Raw genomic sequence first — 25,540 nt, 5'->3', positions numbered from 1 at the left:
AAGGAAATCAAATGCCCAAAAGGCCTCCCACACACAAACACACACACACAGAGACAATCACACACTCACGCACAGACACATGAGAAAATGTATGTTTAAGTAAGTACTGTATGATAAATGAGGCTAGCGGTTGTTATATGATGCACATATATTATTAATCAAACCCTACTGTGCAATATCTTCCAACGGAGATACACAATCCTTGCAAAGACAACCAAGTACGAGTTCATGTTTGGATTTAGTCACAGCTCTACCACAATAACCAAACATGGTGACATTTTGGCAAATCAATGCCCGTCGCGGAATGCTAAATGCCAAAACATTAACAATGAGAATGTCTTGGCCCCTTCGTCCTATGGCCCATTTCTCGTTTGGGCAGTCACTGGAAAATCAATTGGTGAACAAGGGATTTCCCCACTACAGTAGAAAAAACTAAAGCAAAGAGATGGGAAAAAAAGCTTTGAAAGAAAAAAACAGCTTATTTAAAGAAAGAAACAAAAGATATAACATTCCAATGAAAAGAGGTTTGGTCAAAGAGAAGGATTAGGGCAGCTCCCAATAAGCAGGGTGTGTGCGTCTTTCCTACTGTATGTTTGAATCAATAAGTGTCAAATTGTACTCGAAACACAAATAGCCCATTGGTTTGGGAAAAACATTGGGAAACATACACAGGAGTATGATTAAACGGCAGCACTATGTTGATCTCCGGAAGCCTGCAGATTCACCACGTCCACAATTTTGCAGACGTACGTCAGCTTGTTACAGTGCACTACTTCGGGGAAGGAAAACAAACAAGTACTTGTATACATTTACAAACAATGTGTCAGACCGAGCTAATCCTGCTGCACTTGCGTCTCCTGCTAGAAAGCAAGCCATGAGCTGGCTGTTCCGGCTGTCACTGTCAGCCTGCTTTTACCTGCTGTTCTCTATCCCCTGCCCTGACTTGGTTCAAATAAAGGCTGCGTAGGATTTTCAATTCCATATCTGTATCTGTGGGCTGTTTGATAGATATTCCTTTCATATTGATTGAATAGAGTTGTGTAATTGCCTCGACTGTCTTTTTCCCAGAGACAGAGCAATCCTCACATTGAAGACGTTCCTAAGAGCCTTCTGAAAGCCTTCACCGCTCAAACCGTGTTTGTGGTGTACGAGGGGGAAAGTTGGTTTACCTAATACAAAGAAGTCACATGTTGATCCTTCTGCTGTTGTTCTCTTTGAAGAATACCTCAATCTCTGAAACGCAATGCAGCGTCAATTTGCCAAAGACAGACATCTTTGCATTAGTGTCTGCCTTTGATATGCATGGCTTCTTTTGACTTCAAGGCAAAAGCAATTTGACACAATCCAACCCAGCAAATTGACATGCTGCACTGGAAGAGCAGGGCTCGCCTTAAACGAATGCAGTGTGAGCAGCAAGCCATTGCTCATTGCAACTGCACAAACAATTTGATTAGCACAAAAGGCATTTCCATTCCAACAAATAACTGAAATGGGCAATATTTGCGGAAAGGTTGGGAGTGGTGGAAATCCATCTGATAACATGCGCGCTAGCAGGCCAATACATATTTCAGAGTAAGCACACGATACACATAATGTATTACACAGGATTCTAGGTTGTGTGTCACTCACAAAGAAATGAGTGGTGTAACCCGAGCAGGGTGTAACATCCAAGAGAGGAGCAATAACGCTCACTGCAAAAACGAGCGACAAGGCTAGTGTAATAACTAGCCATGGCGAGAGACTGGGTTGGAAATGTTGTAGATGCTTTGTTCCCCACATGCAAGCTTCGATGCCGGTTGCAAAAATGATTACGACATCCAAGAGACTGCACGAGATGTAGCTGTACGACTGCATGAGCCCTACAAGAGGAGAGCCCCTTCTCAGCCCACATGTAATCAGCAGAACTGAGCGGGTTCAGCAAAGGATCTGTGCAGCTGCGCTTTATTACAGACACAATAAGTACCAGATTAGGGGGGGGGGAGGGAGAAGGGGAAGTCGAGGGTGAGTGAGAGAAAGGAGGGGGATATATATATATCCCAGAGAGACTGAGAGAGAGCAAGATAGAGAAAGACTGACTCCAAAAACACATCTGGCCTCAGTTTGTGTTCAGCTGTAACACCAAAAACCGCAAGCGGGGCCGTGTACAAATCTGTCTCCACTTGGTCCGGCCGCCTGCGGGAATGTTACCAGACCTCAGGTTCTTAAACTCGGGGGGGGCCAGTGGGAATCTTCTGTTGCCTCACAGTGAAAGCCATGTTCAACAGGGTCACAGCGACATCCACCACAGTGGCAAAAAAAAAAACTATTCACAGAGTACTTGTTTTGAAGCGTAAAAACAAAAATAAGGACCGGCTGTTGAGATTTGTTCCGAGGAGTGTGATACAACTGGCCCCGAATGCAAAATAAATGTCCCACACTACAGTCGTTTCCCTGGCCTGGTTATAGGTTCGTACATTTTTTGCCGGGTATTTAGCTCCATCAAAGCAGGATAATTGTGCTACTTTGATGGGGCGCTTTCAGATGGATGCTGACATGATGCCGACCTGGTTATTAAGTGGGCTTTCAGGCCCCGTGAATGGAGACAACAGAAATAGCTCCTCCTGAGTTTCCATAACAGATACACAAACAAGAACAATACAGACGCATAGATATAGAGAAAAAGAGGAACTGGAGACAGAGAGGAAAATACAAGTGTCTGGACGGTCGGGTTGTTAATGCTAGCTCCAAGGCGTAAGGTGTTTGCCAACAGAGATGGATTCGCCAGAAACACAGCCTCAATCATTAGGAGCGGATTCTGTTTGCTGAAAACATCCCTGGTTTGTACTACCCTATAAACAGCTCACACATAAGGAATGACTGGATATCCAACAACATGGAGGTCTTCTTAGCCTGCTCCTGTGTGGACCCCCATCCTCCCCCCTCCCTTTAACTCAGAGGGGGGTCTTAAGATATCCCAATTATAGAAGCTCATAAAAGCAATGATCACCAGATCCGTCATGATTAGTCCAAAATAATGGGCAAATTGTTGGTGAGAGAACAAACCCAGATTTAGAACATTAAAAAATTGAGAAAGGTTGCCTTACATCGACTGTGTGACTGTGTGCATGCGTTAGTGTGTGTGTGTGTGTATGTGTGTGTTTTCACAGGGGCCGGGGAAATCTACAGTCAGCAGCAACTGGCCGTCGGGCATCCATTACACAAACACAGACCAAGGCAGCGCTTCCACGTTAGGAAATAGTTTGAAGGATTAAATTGTGCCAGGTGCCGTCCTATTTTCTTCAGAAGTCGCCTGCCAGGGCCTCCAGGTACCAGAATAGCGGGTTCCTCAGACCGGGGATTGATCGCATTCTTCAGAGCATGTGAATAAGCGCGCAGGGGCGGCTGGGGGTCCGCGTGCCTGACTCTTCTGCCGGTCCCATTACTCAGATTGCTGATCAGGCAGTGGCTGAGGGCATCCAGCTATCTGCAGGGCCTCTAAATCATTTGGCCGGGGATGGGGGCCCCGGCATTTCTGCCGGCCCGGGCTCATTGCGTTTATTGGTGGGTAAAAATGTGCTACACTAAAAGTATTACTTTGAGAAAAAAATAAAAAAGGGGAAGAACAATTATTTTTGTTCAAGGTTTCACCCGGGACATGGTTTTATGTGAGCGAAAGCACGTTCTTGTTCGCGTAAGCGTGGGTGGGAAAGAAAAAAAATAAGTCCTTTTTATATTAAGTATTTCTGGTTGGGGTAGATCTTATTAATGAACCCAATCTCCTCCGCCACGTTTTTATTTCCTCCAGGACCACCAGGGACGGATCAGACAATATAGGCGTCGCCCTCGGTGGTGGTCGCCCAAGACGCGTGGCTGAATACTTCATTACACGGATTCGATATCGGACGTCTCCAGCCCTGCGTGCTCCACGATGGGAGCAGTAAAGCAAACTTTAATATCACAGGCGTGTTGGAATCGCTAATCCTCCGGCGCAGAGGGGGGGGGTACCGCGGCTGTAAATCTGTGCCCGTGGCGGCCGGCGACGGCAGAGTGCCTCGATGGATCACACCGTGGGTCTCCTCTGAATCCACCTCCTACACAAACGTGGCAGCCGTAAATACAAAAAGAAAAAAATGCCCGGCTGTCAGCTTTATAGTGTCACCGCTTCAATGATGTCAGCAATGTGCCTGCATTATGTGACTGACAGTTCCCTCTATTTGTAAGGCTAACCCTTGGTGTTAAGACATGAAAGGGCCCGGGCAGGGCTTCTGTTAGAATCAGTTGTTGTCAAGATGTTAACTAAAACTCGATAACAAGCTGCGTTTCCTCTTCCGCAGTATGTGGAAATCTGCCTGACCTCATTGTGAGCTATGAGGTCAGAGAATGACTGTGCAGCCCAGACCGTCAACGATGCGTTTCCCTCTTGGACAGCCTCGCCAGATGGTTTGGATCACGTGAGTGCCGGAGTCGCGCTGGGCTTTGGAAGAGAGTAAAAGGTCCAAGCACACTATGTATAGGCCTCAGTGGTAATTACTTCAAATGAACGGCACATCATGTTATTTGGCCGATGTATAAAACACATGCTGTCCAACATATCTGGTGAAGGAAAACAGATGCTGTCGGACAGTTAATAATTGTGTGTGCCAAGTTGAATGCCCTGCTGAACTGAGTAAATATCAAGAACGAACTTTAGCATTGCAAAGGTACATAAGCATAACCATTCCATCTTCCAGAGTATAAGCCAGAAACAAAAGGCCAGCACGTTGGTGTAGGTTAGGTAAGGCAATCAAAAGGCAATTTTATGCAGCACTTGGAGGGGGTGGTGGTGGTAATCGTGTATAAAATCTTTCGGTCTGCGGCAAAAAAAAAAGATTACACAGAAAACACAATAATTAAGACTCGAGCTGTCCGTAATTAAAATCCACTTTAAAAGCAGAAACCATTGACGGTTGCCTGCTTTCCAAGGACACTTCCGTTTCAAAATTCCTTCGTTTGATTTCGATTGAAGAAGTAAAATTTGAGGGTCTGATAGTCGAACATAGAATAGAAAACAATTACATCCACCTGTGGGCCCTCCATCAACAAAGGTGTCCGATGAACAACTCTAATATATATCATGGCCGCCGCACTGCAAGGGAGGGGCAGACATGTGTTCTCAGACCTCGCCTGAAGCGTAGGCAGTAAAGAAAAGAACGTTAACTTGGCTTTCATGGCAGCCATCAAGGCTATTGGGTTGCGGAGCGGAGGGTAACCCCTGGCGGGCCGGTAATGGTCAGCAGGGGATAGAGGCTGGGAAGAGGGCGTCGTCTGTGGACCAGCACGCTGCTCCTTCTAGCGTTACAGGCTCTTCCCTCTGCCTTTATGTGCAGAGACAATGACAGCTCTTTGGGAAGGAGGGGGGCTCGTAGGCGAATGAGGGGTAGCTGGAGGGAAGGGGGGGGGGGGTTCTGGTTACCTTCCCAAGCAGCACCACAACAACAGAGGGTGGAGGAGGTTCATTTACACCACGGCTAGTTTCTGGTTTCTACCGGAACACTGTGCAGTTTACATGCCTTCGAGCGGCGTTTAGTAAGGCTGTAAAAACATGCACCCTTGTACACAAAGATCAGAAAAGCATAGGGAAGTAAAGAATTAAAGACGGAAGACAAAAGGAGAAGAAGATAAGCAGCCGCTGAGGGACAGAGGTAATATAAAACACACACACAAACTTAAAAAGCACATACAGTAGTAAACACTTGCACAAACAAACTCAATGTGCATGCATGAAAATGATGACCATATCATCCCCTCTCATTTGGTACGGCAACTCGCACACACAGTGTGGGCGGAGAGAGAGGTCAGGGATCGGCCTGGCCACACATCTCTGTGTAGATGGCCTCAATGGAAGCGGGAGCTGAATGCCTTCAGCCAAATCTGCAGTGAGAGCAGCCCCCACCACACCCACCACCACCACCACCACCATCATTCCCTTCCTCCTCGCAACTTCACCATTTCCAGTTATTCACTGGGGCTACCTTTTGTGAAGTGTTTTCCAGCCTGTACTGTAACCCAAAGCGCTGTTTTGCATACAGATTTCATCAAGAGTGAGAGCGCTGGGAGACGGTAACCGAAGCAGTGTAAGGGGGGGCTGGAGAGACTGAAATAAATAAATGTAAACAGTGGAAACAAAGAAAAAGAGAAGAAGGCAGTGTGTGCGTGTGCGTGTGCGCGCGCGCGTGTGCGTGCGTGTGGTTTCAAATAGAGCCTAGCCGGTGGGGGAAAACGAGGGGTTCCTTTCAGTTGTCACATTAAAAAGATTCATCCGTCACCAACCAAAGGCTTAATGTGATCCCTCCTGCACTGGCAGAGAAGGGAAAACTTTCCACTGCACTTGGCCAAAACCACTTAAACTGATAAGTCAGAATAAATAACAAAATAAGAATTCCAAGTGTGGAGCTTATCGTGGTCAACAGACAAACAAGGTCTGACCGCTCCCACAAAATAAAGAGAATAATTAACTTAAGGACACAGCGGGAGAGGAATAACCGAGGGCAATTAGACAGAGTATGTGCTGGATAGTAAGCCTGCTATTTTTTTTTATTTAAACATCCAGATTTGGTTCAAACGTATTGAATCAAACTTAAAAGTGCTTGAGGTTCCCTTGTATGCAAACCTAGGCTGGCACAGTTTCAGACACGTACCAAATCATAAGATTCAGGACGTTGGAAGGCGCTGTTGCCGTTGCGGTTTCTTCATGTAGGAAGCACTGCCTGTCAAGTGTGTTGGATTCTGTCAGATGACAGAGGCTACGTCTCAAAGAGAGCCTGCAGCGGAGATGCTAGTACATGTTCTGTTGCATTCTGGGCAGCGGGTGGGGCAGGAGGGGGGGGGGGGGGGGGGAGTGGGCAGGAAGGAGCTAACGTGACAGCTGTAGCGGCCCAGGACACCGGGAGGATCTGGAACCACAAACATTTGTCTTTCTGCTCCACTGGAATCCACATTAAGGGGGTCGTCATCACCGCGGCGACCCCCGGACTGGCTTCCATGGCAGCTGTCCATAGGGTTCAGCGCAAAGGCAAACAGCAGATAGGACGTTCAGAGAGCCGGAGAGAGGCCCCTCTTTGCATTACTGTTAATGACCAACCGAGAATGAATCACAACCCAAATTGAGGAGTTCTACAGTCACTTAGGCCAAGGTAAAACAAACAAAAGTCATCGTCTTAAGCCTATTACAGATAGAATAAATAATGACAGCGAGACACATGGGCCGGTAACATGAGAAATCCCCAATTGCCGCGCAGATCACTCATGTTGAATCACCAAGGTTACCTGATATTACATCAAATAGTGAAGCCCTTGGTGTTGTCCCCGCATGTGTAGCACTCAATCAGCCCGGTCCTCCTTGAGAGACACACGTTTCATCGGCCCTTCGGGACCCAACCTTTTAAGATCAACATTACATGTGGCACACTGCAAACTGCGCGGGAGTGGAGCCCAGGGGTAGATCTGAACACGGATAGACAGCTGGTGCAGGGACCTCGGACACAGAGAGAGAGAGAGAGAGAGAGAGAGAGAGATTTCCGAGGGAATTCTTTTGGTTGTTTTTTTTCCTTTTTACGGCTGTGGAATTGTGGGCAAACGGCGTAGAGCATCTCTGGTAAGAACATTAAAGAGCTTTTATGAGGCGGCCGGCTGACCGACCAACCAACCCCAGGTCTCCTGTAATGAAGGACAGTGTCCAGCCCTCTCTCTCTCTAGCCCTTTACGGCACCCGGCCTCTCGGCCCTCGGAAGGGCTCCAGACACATAAGGGACATCTGGCCCTTCCATCTCCAAACATGGCCCTTAATGGCCAATTACAAACTCCAGGGCCGGGGAGCTGGGTACGCTTTATGGTTTCCGATGTATCCAAAACAAGGATTCCTCCGTCTATCACGGCCACATTAGCGTATATGAGACAGGAGGGCCCATCGGACTTAATAAGGCTTATCCTTTCCCGAGCACGGCCATTAAACTTCCTGACCCAACCCACGCAGAACCCCGGCCATCAACTCCCAGCCTGGCGGATTAAGCAAATTATTGTTTTTTCTCACCGGTCACAATCATGGCGTTAAATAAAGACATTTAATGGTCGGACGAATGAATGTATTTCTCCGACCCCTGCTTCAGACTCGACTGGGTTCAAAGAGATTGAATTAGCATGACACTGTATGCAAATGAGGGCTTCAAATCAAGATGGCCCCCATAAATACTGCACGAGTAATCACGTCATATAGTGTGCTAGACGTCGACCAAAAAGAAGAGTGTTACTACTGCTTTACTCTGCCCAATGTGTTGGAATTGTGATCACTACTATTGGGCTCAAAGTGTTGTGCTGGCCTTTTCTGGGCCATCAGATTTAAAGCCTGAGGTCAGGTCCTCCTACAGAGACGGCTGAGAGGACAGTTACAGGCAGCCAATAGCGTTGCCCCTGACAACGCATAGCTCCTGCCAAGTTTGGGCCCCGTCAGCTTCAAGTTCCCCCTCTTCTTCTTTTCAGACTTTTCCCCACCCCCGTCTCCTTCCCCCCTTTATATTTTCTAGTTGGGGGTTCCCAGTCATTATTAAGTCCCCTCCCCCTTTGGTTGCAAACACAACAGCGTTATCCATGTCAAATCCATTTGAAACAGCCCGGGGAAGTCAATATAGAGGCAATTGATTCTCTCCCTTGAATATGGAACACCTCGTGTGGAAATGCCCAAGCAATAGCACCAATCATCACAAAGTACAAAAGAACGTGGGGGAAAACCGAAAAAGAATTGGGCTGCATTTTCCCAGAAAAGGGATTCTGGTTTAATTTCGAAAAATGTAGCATGGTCTCTTCACAGTTGTGAATAATATGCTCTATCTATGCAATATCTTTTTGCAATCCACTTTTAATTGAGAGTGATTGATTTCAAACAGATGGCCTTTACATCTCGCAGTGCAAGTGAAAAAGTCCAGTAAACCTCCACTCTTTAGAGCAAAAAGAAAACACTTCTGTTCAAAGCAAGCACATTAAAATTCCAATAGCGCCTGTGTCTCCACAAAAATACAAACATGTAATGATTTTTTTTTTATAATAGAATAAAAAACTCTTCAAGTGTTGATAAGCACACAGCCACTGAACAGAGCATTTTTGTAATAACACGTTAATCCGCTAAAACTGTATTGAAATGTTTAGCAGAGCGGGTGCAGTGCAAACAGCGAAGCCAAGGCAACAGAACCATAAAATAATGGCATATGAAGCATTCCATTCGAGAGACAAAGAAGTCTGAGAAAAATGGAAATAAAATGAAGAATGAACACAGATAAAAAGGGAGACGAAACATTCGACGGAAAAAACCAACAAATGAATAGCGTCTTCAAATTTTCGCAGAGCCAAGTCATTTTTCGCAGGTGTCCTCTACTAATTAACACCTCGGCACAGCCTCTCAGCCTCCTGTCTTGAGCCACAGGTGTGACAAGATCAAGGTGTTACCCGATGAAACACACACTGCCAGTGCCAAACGGTTATTTCCTTCCACTGATAGTCTTTATCTCCTGCCCCCCCCACACACACACCCCTTCCTCTATGCCTGAAAGCAGGCATGTTTAGGCAGTAGTCTCATACTAAAAATAAACCATTATCCCCAGTTGGCTGGACCACTCACTGGACGCGTTGCATCGAAAAAGGAAAAAGAGAAGAAAACAAACCAAGGAGAAACGGGCTCGGTCAGTGTCGGCGCTCTGTGTATCGCCGTATGATGAGCTTAAGTTATGCCAGGGAGCAGAGGAGCCGACAGAGGTAAACATGGCATCAAAAGGTGAGCTCGTGTTCCACCACCTGTACTCCCTGCAATTTCACCCAGTGGGTCCCCAGCCTACCCCCGTGGCCGGAACTGGGGGGGGGGGAAGTGACAGTGAATACTAACCGCCAGCGCCCCCGTCTCCCCCCGTCTCCCGGGCTACGGAACGCGGGGCGCGCTGCAGAATCATAAATGAGCGACTTTGACAGAGAACACACCGGCTTAGAGGGAGGGGGGTGAGGGAGAGGGGGGTGGGGGGGAAGGAGGAGGAAGAAAAAAAGAAGAGGTTGAAGGATGAGAGGCAGAGGCAATGAATTTAGAGGTTGGGGATTTTCGATATGACAAGGGTAGTTATTTGCTGGCAGCAGCAAGCCCTCTACCAACAAAGGGCCTTTCATATTTCCTGTGAACAGAGACAGAGCCTCCCATTAATCCCTGGGGGAGGGCTCATCTTCAGGCTTCTCCTCCACACATAAATTACTCTTCTTATGCCCTTCCTCCTATTAATGCTCTGTGTTTACAGCACGGGACGTTAAAAAAAAAAAAAGGAGCGGGCAAAGAGTTGACGAGCCAGCGGCGCGTCGTTAATGGGGCAGGGCTACTTTTGAAAACCGTTACGTCGGCGTAAACTCATCACACATGTGCCAACATTTGCTTTGCACACGGCCAGTCAGGAAGCAGTGGCGACCACGCCGTTTACAGCTGCCCCCTCCTGCTGTCCCCATCTCCATCAGGCTCTCACTCGCCCCATCACTCTCTACCTCACTCCATCAGTCTCTCCCTCTCTCTGTATTGGCGATATCTCTCGCTCTGTCAGCATCTGTGCCATCTACCACGCTCTCTCTCTCTCTCTCTGGCTGTCTGTCTGGTGGTGCCATGTCTGATGGTGCTATCTCTCCATCTCTCTCGGTGTCCCTCTCTCCCAGTGCTGTGCCATCTCTTTCCCTCACTCAGTGTTGGGGCTATCTCCCTCTCTCTCTCTCCGTCTACCCCCCTCTGTTATCTCTCTCTTGGTCTGTCTGCCTCAGTCTAGGTGCTAGCTCTCTCTCCCTCTCTCTCTTCCTTGCTCTCATTCATATCAAAAGAGTAAAGGGAGTTGGCGTAGGGCAAAGCTCTGCCCAGCTGTCGCATTTTTTGAGCAGATGAATTCCCCCCTCAGACTTCCAGGGAGCACGCCAATCCCCACTTATCCGGTGCAGAATGGCGTTTAACAGTGGAGCACAGCTGCCTGCATACACATGCTCAGACCCCTCGGTGGTCCGCTGTAAGGCAAGATAAGCCACTAAGGAACTCCTGCCCTGCCTGTATAGCATTCTCAGGATGGATTTAAAAAAAAAAATTAACAGGAGGGGGGAGGGGAGAGAGATAGGAGGGAAGAGGGAGAGGAATGGAGGGAGGAGGCAGAGTGAGGAAAAAAAGAATCCTCCTGGTGTTGGTGCCTGGTGTCCGGGCAACGTTATTTCAAACGGACACCAATCGATGGAGGTGCAATCAGGTTTTGTAAGCGTGCGCTGGACGGGCCAATAAATAAAGGCCGGGGCGTATCATGGGCTGGGATTGGTAGAGATAGGCTGAGCGGGGACCCTGTCTCAGCTAGGGACGAGTGCATGAAATAAATAAATAACAAGAACGAGCTCCTCGTCACCGATAACAGACTCCATAAAAACCAGCCCTCTTACCTAGAACTGCATGCGGCATACTTTCAGCCGCCACACCGCCCCATTCCCCGGTGTGAAGGAGCTGTGGCATTACGGCTTTAATAGCTTCCATTCTGTTGGGCCTCCTTATAAAAAAAGCCATGTTTCATAAAAAAACAAGCCATGTTTCTTTTTATCTGCCTGTGTTATAGAAATGCAGGTAGTGTGGAGCAAGCGGGCGCGGACCATGGCCGATGTGGATTCTGGGGGGGGGGGGTGGGGGTTTCGCTAGCTGCTAGCACAGAAAATCATTGAGACGGTCTCCCATTTTAGGAGCAGTGTGGAACCAAGGCCAACCTAATCATTCGCAAACTATGAATCACGGCAGTGTGCACAGCTGTGGGCATGACAATGCACTTGCAAGCGAGGGTGCGAGCTTGCGTGCAAGCGCATGGTCTCGAGTATCAAACACAAGGATGGGTTTTAAACGCACTCCATCTTGTATTCATAAAGCCACAGATCTCTTTTACACATCGCCATGTCCTGAAGCACATTGATCATGGAGGTGTGTAGAGAGGTAGCATGCGTAGAGAAAAAAGGTAAAGAAAGAAAACGACAGGTATCAATTATTTTGTATGAAAGAAAGAAACCACTTGTGAAAGTGAGTCATTGCGAGCGCTGGTTTAATGGCATTTCTACCTCAAAACTCAAAGCAAAAAAACACTCAATGGATATATACCGGCAAGCCCCTCCCTCCCCACCCTGACAATGGCCTGCCCTGCACTGCATGAAAAAGTCCCTCTGCAACGGCTAAGCCCGCTGAATAGAAAACAATGCTTTGTTTGTGTCTCTATGACCTCAGCCCTCCTAGACAGCACATTCTGGGCAGGACACACAGGGGGATATGCAGCCCTTTCACATTCAAATGGGATTCACCGCAGTTGTCTTTCCCCTACTCATCCAATTGGGTGTGCTGCACGGGCATCTAAATGCGTGCACTGTCCACGCATGCCTGTCCGTCTTGCTGTCTGTGTCTGCCTGTGCGGCTGTGTGTGTAAAGCAAACAGCCAGTACCAAAAATAATAAAGTCCTGTCAAGCATATGGTTTATGTCCCCGGCAACTCCTCCAGAGGCTTTGAAGGCACGGGGGCGGAGCCTCGCCTCTCTTGTGTACGTTATCCAGTCAGCTGACACCCACTCGTCCTGGACGTTTGTGATGTTTCAGGTCCAAAATAGATTCTTCCATGTAGGCCTTAAGCCCTGCTGCCCTTTTGACCAATACAACCTTTTTTCTCATCCCCCCCCCCCCCCCCCCTTCCTTTTTTATTTTTCCATGTTGTATATACTGGAGTAAATATCATGATAACACAGACACACGCATCACGTACACACCCACACAAGCACGCATAAAGCTTGCAAAGAACATTCGCTAATACAATTGCCATTTAACTTCATCGGCTCACAGTCAGGCTGCAAATAAACAAAGAGTTGAAATATTTAACAGGCTCATCTGAATGAATACCACAGCTGCGGTGGGTGATTACATCTCGGGTCAGGATATCCAAATGAGGCTGCAGTGAAAACCAAAGTATATGTATGAATCACTGAACAATATAACAGTCTAATGGGCTTCCTCTAGGTTATTAAAAAATGCCCTTTAAAGTTAGGACCTAACCGGCGACGGCGTCTAATCACACACACACACACACACACACACACACACACACACACACACACACACACACACACACACACACACACACACACACACACACACACACACACACACACACACACACACACACACACACACACTTCGTCTATTTCTCATTTCCACTGGGGGTTAGGATAGTGGCCCTATGTACAATAAGACGTTAACAGTGGATCATACATAGATAAGCCTCCGCAGTCAATAATAAATGGTTTTGCTTGAACCCCATAGGGGGCAGTGTGTGTGATTATATACACAAGCGGCAAAAAAGCTGGAAAAATAGTCAGACAGATTGTTGCTCCAATATAAATGAATGCCTCACACCCCCCAACCCCCCCCCCACTCCTCCCTCCCTCACTCTGCCTCCCACCAGGTCCTCTAGCCTGGGAGCCTAGAGGGAGTGCGGGGCTGAAACAACATGCGGTCAGGCTCCTCCGCCCATGGCTCTGTCGCTCCCTTCAGTCCCTCCTCCTGCTGGACATTCTTCCCATACTCCATTTAATTCAGATGTTGCAGCTTGGCCGGGACAGCCCCCTTTTGTCTTTCCAGCAAACAAAATGGACACATCAATCACCACTGACGTGGGGCAAAAGTAATGGATTTCTGACCGAAAGGAGAACATGTACATTTAGGGCATTTAGCAGACGCTTTGATCCAAAGCGACTTACATCAGTTAATACACACATTGACACACAGACGGCAGAGTCAACCATGCAAGGCGACAGCCAGCTCGTCAGGAGCAGTTAGGGTTTAGTGTCTTGCTGAGGGACACATCAACACTCAGCTAGAAGGAGCTGGGGATCGAACTAGCAACCTCTCGGTTACAAGACAACTGCTCTACCTCCTGAGCTAAGCCGACCCTGAGCTAAGCCGAGAACCGTGAAGCCGCGATGCTGCAGTAGGAGTATAAGTAAAATAAATACCTTGATCATCGATTCAGGCTAATTTCAGAAAACCGTTTCTCTGCATCTGATAATCACCCCCTCACTTTAAGATGAGCTACTGTAATTGCTGCATCGCTCACGCTAATCTGCCAGTCAGTACACGTACTGCATCTTGATGGAGAGCAGAGGAGCGTGGTGAGGTTCGGTCTGACTGCTGCCGTCCATGCCCCCAATTCCATCTCTGACGGAAGACAATTGGTCAAAGTGTGAAGGGAAAAAAGAAATGTGATTTACATTTCCAGAAGAAGAGGAAAATTGGAGATTAAAGTTGCCCCATAGGTTTTATTCAAAGGCCGGGCCGCCTTAATAAGCCCAATTCATTCTCCTCCTGGGGCCTTGCTCCCTCTATCACTAGTGACAGGCGTGAAAGGTCAATAACCTTGGCCCACAGCCCTCATATGGTTAGCAATGCCATAAATTAACAGTGGAGGCCGTTATTCCAAACTACTCAAGTCACACGAAGAAAGCTTATCTTCTACAAAGGCCACAGTGCTTAGAACACTTAGTGGGAGAGTGAGGGGTTGACAGGGAGTCTGTACAAGATTGCACGCTTGTTGCATTCCGGTGAGCAATGCGTGGTGGTGGTGGAGTGTTGTTTCGCCAGATCTCTCCCTGGAAAACCATGCTAGACCTGGGGGGGGGGGGGGGGGGGGGGCACGGCGAGTGGAGCTACGTGCCGTGACATTCCCTTTAAGTTTGTTCACTCAGTCATCTTTTAGTTTGTTTGCAGGCCTCAAGGTTTCTCGCGTGGCAGCAGACATGGGGATGGAGTCATGCACCGTCCTCGGCCCTCCCTTTGTTTTTCACATATTTCTATATTTATTTATTTTTTTAAATTGTGTTGGCCCGCCGTTTCATCAACTAATTGGTTCATATGGCGCGTTCTGATTTTCTGATGCTCGCTGCGCCCGGGAAGCACGGAGCATGGAATGGACCCTCTGCTTGTACCAGTACTTACATCCTCCAGTGACCTTGCAGCCCCCATCCTGCTCCCCTCCTGCTGGGATGGCGCTCCAACAGGAAATAAAGTGGCGACATGCTGCACACTCCTTTAATGCCTCAGTAAATATCGACACAGGGAGAGGGGGGATAATATAAACCCCAGTCAATACGGGCCGTGCTGCCGCGAAATGTGTCTCTCTGGCGGAGGGCGCACGCTGAAATGGAGGCTCCTAAATCGCGGCGGGTCAATCATAATATCCGTGTTTCGTGATGGCAAGCTGTGGTGTCAGCAAGGCCCGGTAACGGTAGATCAACCCGGATGGGGACAGGCAATACACTTTGCCACACTCATCAGATGAGCAAACGTTTGGGCGGGGAGATGAAATACAGTTCACACAGCATGTTCCGAATCACAACAAAGTACAAGATTAAATGTATATAAATCTAGGTGATGAGTTTTCTTTTTTTTTTTTACCCCCCATCCTACAGACATGACAATAAATATAAATAGGAAAGCAGTACTGCCACGAGACCAGAGCAAGAAATGATCAATAAAAATGCAGGATGGCAGGCAGTGGTTGTATCTCACGCAAGCTCAAGATACACACCTCGACTTTTAGCTTTGAATAAAAACAGGAACGTATTAAAAACGGCAGAGCCTTCTCAATACATTCAACGAAAGCTGCACTGAAGCAACTCATTATACACACCAGTGAACACCCTCACCATAGGAAGTCATCATTGGGAAATGCATGTTTTTTTCTTTTTGTCCACTAGAATGTTTGACTAAATGCTTCACTGCCGTCCATGTGTTACTCAATTAAGTCCCATCCATCATTCTAGGGAGAGCCGGGGGAGCCATCCATCTCCGGGGTCGAGGTTGGAGGACGGAAGGAGAGAGGAAGGGAGTGAAGGAGTAGGTAAACGAAAAAGAAATAGAGAATGGGCTCCATCAGGCGATATCACCGGATAACAACTGGCGAGTAATCAGAGGGGCTAGCATGCAGACAGTGTGGAGGGAGAAGCGCCGCTACACTGAAATAGAAGCCCCCGCTGGAACACAATAGGTTGTGGAGCCGGCGGGGAGATGGACGTCTCTTCTGAAGCAGGATATTGGCCTTTGTGAACATGGTTCTACTATCTGGGTCAATTAATGTAGCCTTGCTCCAAGTCTCCCTCTCTTTTGTTGTCGGAGGAATAATGGCGCGCCAGTTTGTGTACCCTCTTTAGCAAAGCATGGGTTTTTGATTGCAGTGCCGCCGATTGCACACCACAGCACTGAGCCAGGCTAGTGGGAGGAACATGGGGGCTGGATTTGCAGCCGCTCAAAAATGCAGCTCTACATTCGCTCAAAGCAGCTCATAAATATATTAATTTCAGTATTAGTTTCCCCACCAGATTGACCCAGCAGAGAAAGAGGACACTTGACGGCATATCTACATTCACTGTGGTTCCCTTCAGAGAGGCCTAGTTCAAAACAGGTTGTGCAGCAGTATCCGGCAGCCAAAAGGCCACACCCTGGATCTGCAAATCAAGGGTGCAGTTGTAAATTCAAATTCGTTCCAGCACAAACAAAGCAATCCAACCAAAGATTGAAGAAAGCCGACACCGTCGTGGTTTTTTTAAGGGCTGCGTTTTGCCGGACAGCAGAAGTGCTTGTTAGCGATGAACGGCAAAATTCCTAAAATGTGAAAAACAAATATTAAGATAAAAATAAACTATACAAAGTCAGGACTTGGAGGCATATTATTGCCCCCAGACATGTTATCAGGGAAAAATAATATTAGCCTAGTTAACGAGGCATACGAGCGATACGAGCCAGAGTTTCGGGTCAACAATGCTATTTATGCATGACCTCATTACATGGCAGGGTCCGAACTTCACCTTCCGATGTCCCTGGTGTCAAGTTGAAACTTCAACAATTAGAAATTAGAAAACACATACTTCCAAAAAGTATTTCGCTAGCCATGACCGAGTGTTCACAGAGAAGGATTGTTTAGCAAAACTCAATTCATCTTTTCCCTTTTTACAGTCTTTGAGATGGAAGCACATGCACTTAAATTTCAAAACCTAGGCAATCGTGTGTCAAGGCCCAGTGGCCAGTGAGGTCCAGGTGTGATCTAGGGCCAAATAAACAATAAAACCCCTGTGACCTTCACATGATGGCGCAGAAGTATTATGAAAGGGGGGCGGCTCCTGCAAACGGTTACCGATCCATCCTGGATTATAATGGAACTATGAATCTCTTTATTAGAAGATTGAGTCCACAAAAGGCCAGGATGACACAAAACTACATAATAAAAAACGGGTATCAACCAGGCATTATGCAGTCAGATAACAGGCCAGTGATTGTGTGGGCTGCTGTTGCTGCATCTGAATGCTAGCATCATGCGTTGACAGCTGTGGCTTTGGACGCGTGGTCCTTAGCAACAGCTGGGGTCTGCGGAAGTCCTAGCTGGAGGAGCCCTCACCACCACCACAGAGGGCTATCTGAGTTGCACAGGGCTAATTATATGCCAAGGACAAGCGTCCGACACACACACACACACACACACACACACACACACACACACACACACACACACACACACACACACACACACACACACACACACACACACACACACACACACACACACACACACACACACACGGTGCCTTAACCACTGTCTAATGTCAGTGTCACACAAGCTTCCGGGTGACCAAGGCAGCAGCTAGGGTCGGAGGGGGGTTATGAGCGATAGGACTAGAGGTGTCGAGAGGCTGGCCAGTCAAACCTCGACAAAATACTCTATCCGTTGCCCGGGCGTATCTCAAGTCTGCCCCTCCATTGCCTCCAAATTTAAAATGACGATGTGCAGGCTACCTGATAAGGAGGTACTGCTTTAGAGTAAAAAAAAAAAAAAAAGGTCACACATAAATAAAATATGCCCTCTTCTGTCACCGTGCCTCACCGCCCGGCAATCCCTCCTGGTACAGGCAAGGAGACACCGGGGCGCACGTCCCTCCCACCCCCGACTGGTGCCGTCTCCTTCATAACACATTTACAACGTTATTATTATAGCGTTATGATAAAGGCCCCTGCGATGGAGCCATGGCTACTCTGACAGATGATAAGAGGTTGCCCTAATGTGCCGAGCCTGTGTTTCGTCTTAGTTATAGTCCTTGCGGTGCAGTATTGTATTGTCCCTGTTGCTAAATTGCATCAAAAGGTCTGGTTTCAAAGCCATATAGCATGCTGCCACACCGTGTGGTCGTTATCTAGGCCAGGGCACAGAAGAAAAAAGAAAGCAGAAAAAACGGCCAGGAAAAACAACACAGACAGCGGATGAAAATGTATAGTGGCTGATAACAAAGAATAAAGCAGATTCAGTCAAAAACCCGCCGGCGATGCCTTAGCTGGGAATTGGAGCACAGCCTTCATTCCAATGTATTGATCAGTCCAAACAAAGACCCCGGATTTATTGATCCACAGAGAAAAAAACTGGTGGGGGAGCAATGGACTCGTCTTGGAAAACATTCCTTATACTGGAAGTGCTGCCTCGGCTTAAAACATACGAGGACGGGATTGGGAGGGGGGGGGTAAGGCAGGTCCGATCAAACACTTGGCTACACTTGATGTGTCCAGCTACGGAATCCGCATAACGGTGTACGTGAAACATGGAGCAGGCTTTATAAAGAGGAAATAAATTACACGGGTTCCTTGGTTTTTTTGCCCGGTGTTGGCCGCTTTTTCTCATCGTGTCCTCAAGAGACTTCTCTGTGCTTATAGCACTCATCTTAAACAAGGATTTGAATATTAAAGGAGATATGTTTGACTGGTGAATAATTCAAGACCGGAGAAGACATCAGCTCTCACCTCGTACGACAACGAATGACCTCGATAGCGGGAAGAAATACCTTCAAACGACCGGCTTCACTGAGAACTGTGGCGTATCGTGTGAAAGGAGGCATGCGTTTGATCTTACTCTGCGTATCTCAATCATGTCTTTGTTTAAAAAGTAAGAACGTGTTGGAAGGGGAAAGAAATATGCGCATCGGTAAATTATTCTCGTCCTGATTTTTATTAGCGGTTATTAATCATCACGCAATAAGAACAAAGACTAATCTAGCCAGTGGCAGCGTACTGGCACGGCTGCCTGTGCACACAAAGGTCTAAGACTTGGCATGGCTCTACTTTTCCCAATGATAGATGATCAACAACACAGGTCAGTACTCCTTGTTCTAAGGGGTGCTGCGCATTCAGAGAAGCCCCTTGGTGAGGGTCAGGACCCCTTTGGCTGGTCTCTCATTCATCTGGAGCTGGCCAGAAATACCCCCCTCCCTCCCTCCCTCCCTCCCTACCAGTCTGAGTCACCCCAGAGCAGTAAAAATGGTTTTGTCGGTTGCCGAGCACTTGGCCCAATTTACAGGAGAGGGTCAGCCGGGGTCACATCTGACCAAACACTGGGGCCTCTCCGACACATCTGGGAGTGGCCCAGGCTGTACCAGGGGCCGTCAAGAATCTTGACACAACGCAGGCAACCAGAACAAAAAGCATTCAAATGGACCGAGTGAAAAACATGAATCAGAACCTCTCGCAGGACTTTGTACTTCCCCAAGGTGTCATGGTTATGACTTTCAACTGTGGTAAAGACTAATGAGACTTAAATTAATGAACTTGAGAGTACCTGCTCGCATTTATGAGTATTTTACACTACTACTGGAACGGCCAATTTTTGAACAACATGGTTTTACAACCGGTAAACTGAGTGCGGTAGCATTAAGCCCGAGGAACCACTGCATCATATCATAGCATTTGCATGCCAAGGAATGGCAATTTAAGTATTAAAAGCACAAGCAAGTTACAGTGTGTATTTCCAACCCTGCAACACATGTGGTATTTAAATTTGAAGTGCTGTGAAGTGTATAAAAAAAAATAAAAAAAGAAGTGGGATGGGAGGACAGCAGAAAAGCAGCATAAGAGTTTATTAAGCTCAATTAGGCTCTTGGTTTTTCATTAACCCAGTTTTGTAGAGGGACGTCGGTGCTGCATAATTCCCGATCTGACTCTCATTACAAGCCTGCCTTACGCGTCACATCTCTAAAACCCCGTCTCTCGGCTCTCTGAAGCCCCCCCAGACGCTTTTAGACCAAAAAGAAAAAGGCAGCAAACCACCTTAGCACATCTGAAATTAAATATTTAACATGTGGAAAAAATTAAAGAAATAAAGATGATTCACTGCATGCAAACATCTAAATAAAAATGAGTCGAGTGCGCTGCTGGAGCCAGGGTCTCGGCTGATCAAACTGCATTCCGTACCTTGTGATATGAGGGGGAGGGAAAGATAAATATCCATGTACGGTCGTTTCTCTGCACCCAGTATCAGGCATGAGCAAATAGTCTAATCTCTGAAGCAAGGTCATACGGGGGCCCCGAGAGGGCAGACAGTGGGAATTCTACTAAGCCTGACGTGGTTCTTGCATTAGCAAACAATGAACAAACACCCCCACCACCACCACCACCACCACCACCGCTGGCCTGCCCGACAGAGCATTAGCGGGGAGGAGGTGTCAGGGACCCGTCTGCCTCTGCCTTCCCTGACCATCTTTGTCCAAACAGCACGTTAAAGATTTCCACCCCTGATCAATGGGAAGTTTCCTCAACCGCATCGCAGTAAAACGTACCGGGCTCGGGCTATGATTGAATTTCACAGCAAAACAGTTTAATCACTCTGCCCAAAGCTTTTCAATCACCGAATACACAGGAAGAGCTTCATTTTAGACAGACAATGTCACCGTTTGCATGTGAATGGCACCTCTATTTGCAGCTATTTAACTGATAGCAGGATGTGTATTCTGCTGATCAATAAGATGGGGGAAAGCCAGGACTTGTGATGCGTGGAGAGATCTCATAGCCTTTCTTCATCCGTGTCCGTTCTGAGGTCACACAGCAAGAGCACGGGAGTCACATTACTGTCACGTTATACCAGCCACTGATAATATTACACTCATATTCTGAAGGGCTCTGGTTTCCGCTACGCGGGGTGCGTGCGCAGGCCAGCAGACGATTGCAAAGCGCTCACTAATAGCTTTCAAAATGAGGACAAGTTGGTGCCCGTCATAATGAGCCATCTAGATCACTTCTGACATAACAAGGAAATGCTCTGCGGTTGAGTTGGAACACACAGAAGAGGAAGGAAAAAAGAAAAATACCCCCCAAACAAGATTCACTCAATCCATTCTTATTCATTATTTAGGGCCTTGGGGTGCAATTAAGAAAGATAATGAAATGCAGAGAGGCATTCACACAGTAAAGCATAGTGGCATAATGCATTAACCTGCAGCATGTGGCCATAAAAGGAGGACAAAAAAATCCTTGGGCTCCTGGTCAGAAACAATATTCACAACCAGCAGGGTGGAAGCCCATTTGAAAAACGTGGGGCCCCGGTGCCGCACAGCAGGGGCTTTGTCTTTCAAAACATGCCACAGGAGCCTTTCATTAGCGAATGGGAGTTTCATTAACATCATCCCACGCCGCTGAGCTCCGCTGCATTACAATGACACAGGAGTGCCTCCTCTGTCAAGGAACCCTTCAGCGAGCGGTAGAAAACACTGGGGGAAGGGAGGGTAGCAGGGAGAAGAGAGAAAAGGTAGTGGGGGGTTGGTTAAGGAAGAGTCTCTATGGAGGGCTAGAGGGATGGGGTCTGTGGTGGTGGTGGTGGTGGTGGTGGGGGTGCAAACAACAAAAGGGAATTACCCCTGGTCATGGCTCATCCACAGAAAACACAGAGGGAAATCCATCACCTCCAGGATCAAACGGGAAACTTGTGCTTGAGGTAAGGTTTGCAACAAGAAAAGAAAACGAGCCCCACCCATCTAATCCCCCCCCCTTTCTCCTTTCCTTTTTGTATTTTCCTTTCACTGCATCCTTTCCTCTGCCCTCTTTAATGACTTGGCATATACATTCCCTTCCACTCCTATCCTATCCTCTCCCTCTGACTCACCCTAACGCCTGCCTGTGAGTTTTAGGGTAGGACTGTGAAATCCAACGCAAGGGAGAATGTTTTCTAGTCCGAATGACCCCAAGGCTCGAATAGCACGTCGGTGACATATTCCAGCTTTTATAGCTCTCTGTTGGCCTAAGCACTGTTTCACGCTAGCTGCATCCTCATTTCAAATTGCGGCAAGGATGGCTCTCTCGCTCTCATGAAATGGCTTGTGAGGAAAAAAATGAAGCATTACTTTCCCCCCCCCCACACCTTTCTCGGTTTACAGCAGGATGGATGTGTTAAGAAAATAATACATACCACATCAAAAAAAAAATGCTGGCCTATAGTTTTTATCCAAAGCAGTGCCATGACCAAGTCACAACTCTTTAAACGATGAATACATTGCAGTAAAGCTCACTGTTCATTGAGTGGAGACAGCAGCTGAAAACTGCATTGCCACTGAACACATTCCATCATGGGTCCATCATGGAACAGTAAGCTTGTAACATGTGGTTTCCTAGCAAAGACTAACTGACAGGAATACCCTACTTAATATACAGTTGGAAATAAAATAATAAAATAAATTGTCATGTGCTTGTTGCAAGGCAAATGAAAATCATTATAAATAATGTCATAATAACATCAATCATTCAGTGAGCAGGCACGCTGGACAAACCACTGAATGCTAAGTTGGCCGACTGTGCTATCTCGGTGTGAGGAAAGTGAGATATTTTTGTGGTGTATGCGACTCATGTCTATTCATTACAACAGAAGGTGCGCCTGGTGAAAGAGACAGCATATCATGTTCCAGCTGGCTTAAGCATGTCTTCATAAACAAAGCCAGCAGTTTATGTCAATCTCAAAAACATATACATTTCAATGATCAGCTAATGTATTCCGAAACACAAAAATAACATCTGCAGTGGAAAAGGTAAAGCCGTAATAAAGTTGAATCAAGCTGCCGGTGGTTTACAAGCCAAACCTAACGACTTGTGAGCCCACACTACTACACCAAAACTAATTGTTTAAATATGTCAGCCTTGTTGCAGCCTTCCCCTCAAAGCCGCGAACACAGTTGTATGCCACACACAGGCATGCGTATGCCCACACATACATTATGAGCATTCAGCAGGGAACAGCTCAAACAAAGCATTATTGCTTCCCTTACCGGTGAAAAGGGGCTCCCCTTTCTCTGCGATATGGGGTAACACTGCATGGTACACATCTTCGGAGAACCCCGGCCGGCACACAGGGGTGCTCCAGCACTCTGCTGCGATCTAAAGGGGGGAGAAGGAGGGGAGGTTAGAGGAGAGTCATAAATCAACACTCCATCTTGCACCCGCATACCTCTAAAAACCTCTTGGTCACGTTCTGAACTTGCCGTTCTTGTACAAAAGCATCTGTTGTTTTTATAGTGGGGACCGCAATTAGGATAATGAGGCCAAAAGGGTTAAGCATTAGGCAAAAAAGCATGGCTAGGCAAGAACAAGCTCCATTTGTCCTCCAGTGGGCTCACGCCAGGGGCTGGTACTCCTGGCCAGCAGCACCTCTGATCACTCTACTCCTCTGGACAAACACTCCACATTGAGGCACCGAAACAAGGAACAATAACACCCAGATGCTGACATTACACAGTGTGGAAACCACCCCAAAGTGTATGAATGTTTGGAAAAGCCTGGGAAACGTCAAAAATCTCTGTTCCATGGCTATGGTGTATTTTTTGTTTTAGCTGTCCATTGTTGCATGTGCCCTTTTTAATTCTGTACAACATAAATTCAATTTATGTTGAACTAACATCTCAACATGTTAGTTCAGAAACTAACATAGCTAAAAATAATATTACAATTATGCTGCTATTTTAAAAGACATTCCAGGTATTGATCTACACTATATGTTCTAATTTAAAAAGGACTCAAATGCAGAATAAGACAAACAAGTTAGATTGATCAATAGCAACTGGCATGCGTACATGTCTACTAGAGAAATACAAGCTGGCCCTAAGGAATAACTAGACCCATGTCCAACAGGGGCTTTTTGGCTGGTCTAATCTGCATGCATTCTCCAAAGAATTTGAAACGAGGAGACCCCAGTGAAAAAGCGCATTGTGGGTATCCGTGCCACTTGCCATTCTTAATCAGTGGAATTTATACCAAAATGCTTGTGGAGGGGGGGGGGAAGGGAAACAGACGCTTTTCCCCTGTTTCCAACAGCACTCTGATTAACAAAATGATCTCCAGTCAATCAAATGTTCGCATTTGTTTTATTTGTAATCGCGTCGTTTCTTTAAATATAGATTGCTGGATGAATAACAATTGTATCGGGGGGACGGATCAGGCTCCTTGCATGTTAGAAAGGAGTAGCCCAATTGAAACCAAGTGCATCTTCAAGGATACAAATAAATAGCATTTGACCACAAGTCCACATCAAGCTCCAGCCTTACTAGGTGGACGACAAAAGGCAAGTCCACATCACAGACACCACATTTAGTTGGATTAACCCCCGAGTTAGCAAAACTACATCTTGCTAACGCTTGATGGTGGACGGGCAATTAAACCCCAACTTGCTGGCCTCAAATACATAGCCACAACTTGAAGGTCCGTCACAAAAACACCCCAGTGAGAGCCTGTGAACCATCGCTACGAACACGTCATTCGACTTGTATCAATGATAAAGACATAAAATCAAACTATATAGGAAGAAAGTAGATGAAACGGGCTAGCTTTTACAAATGAGACCCACCGTCTACATCCATCCATAGCACGGACAATTCAACCCCTAAAACTGCCGTTAACAATTATTTAGCACTAGAGCCACCCGATATTTTCATCTTGCTGAAATACACTACACGGCTATATTTTTATTAGAATAAAACCAGGAAACATGCGAAGTACATGAGCTAGACATGTCCCCATTCGGAACATGGAGAGCACTCGGACGGCGGAGAGCGGCTCCTCGTCACCTTCCGTTAGCGGGCAGTAGCATCGCCGCCACCACCACGGAAAAACCGTCCGGTGTAAACTCAACTCAAACACGGCGAACATGTTACCTGCAGTCCGGCGAAGAGCCCCAGCAGAAGCAGACCCCGTCCCTCGATTAAGTACATGGATATCGCGTGTATTGTCCCTCGAAATCGGTGGTAAATATCCGTCTATTACACAGTCTCGTCTTACGACAAAGGCGGCAGCATGTAGCAGCCTCCCCGATCCACTTTCCGCTCAGTTCTGAGATCACCGCCTGGTACGGGCTAAGGCTGGTACTGAGGCTGCTGCTGCTCCCTCCCATGCAGCCCTAGACCGAGCACAAAAGCCACCAGGCGATCTCACTGTCTCTCCCTACCGGTCGTGTTACTCATTTCACTGTGAACTGGTTGTTCGTTGGTCACGTTTTTCAAAAAGTAACGGTCAGTTGCACCACCAGTCCTGTTTAACACAGGCAACATAAAGTAGTAAAGGTTATTCGTTTTTTTTTTAATTAGGTGAGTGCTGCATGCAGCGCTTAACTATTGTTCTTCATAAGTTTTATTCTTTCTTTCCTCTTTATTATTCTGTACAAACTTTGGTACCTATCTCCTTCCT

General features: G+C 47.1%; 1 protein-coding gene across 2 annotated transcripts in view; it reads right to left on the bottom strand.

Moving 5' to 3' along the window:
• The window catches only part of LOC132462698 (cadherin-2-like), a 63,851-nt gene extending 38,531 nt beyond the window's left edge, over nt 1-25,320 (bottom strand). The window contains exons 1-2 of one of the 2 annotated variants that reach the window (XM_060058391.1): nt 25,012-25,320; nt 23,134-23,242 (exon numbers count right to left, since the gene is read on the bottom strand). In XM_060058391.1, the coding sequence (XP_059914374.1) occupies nt 23,134-23,242; nt 25,012-25,068 (166 nt within the window). In that variant the 5' untranslated portion in view covers nt 25,069-25,320. The remainder of the gene's footprint in view (nt 1-23,133; nt 23,243-25,011) is intronic. The other variant, XM_060058392.1, reaches the window with a different exon arrangement.
• Nucleotides 25,321-25,540: the final 220 nt, after the last annotated feature.

The sequence above is a fragment of the Gadus macrocephalus genome, chromosome 8 (assembly GCF_031168955.1).
Source record: "Gadus macrocephalus chromosome 8, ASM3116895v1".
NCBI lineage: Eukaryota > Metazoa > Chordata > Actinopteri > Gadiformes > Gadidae > Gadus > Gadus macrocephalus.
This window is presented reverse-complemented; position numbering and strand designations above follow the sequence as displayed.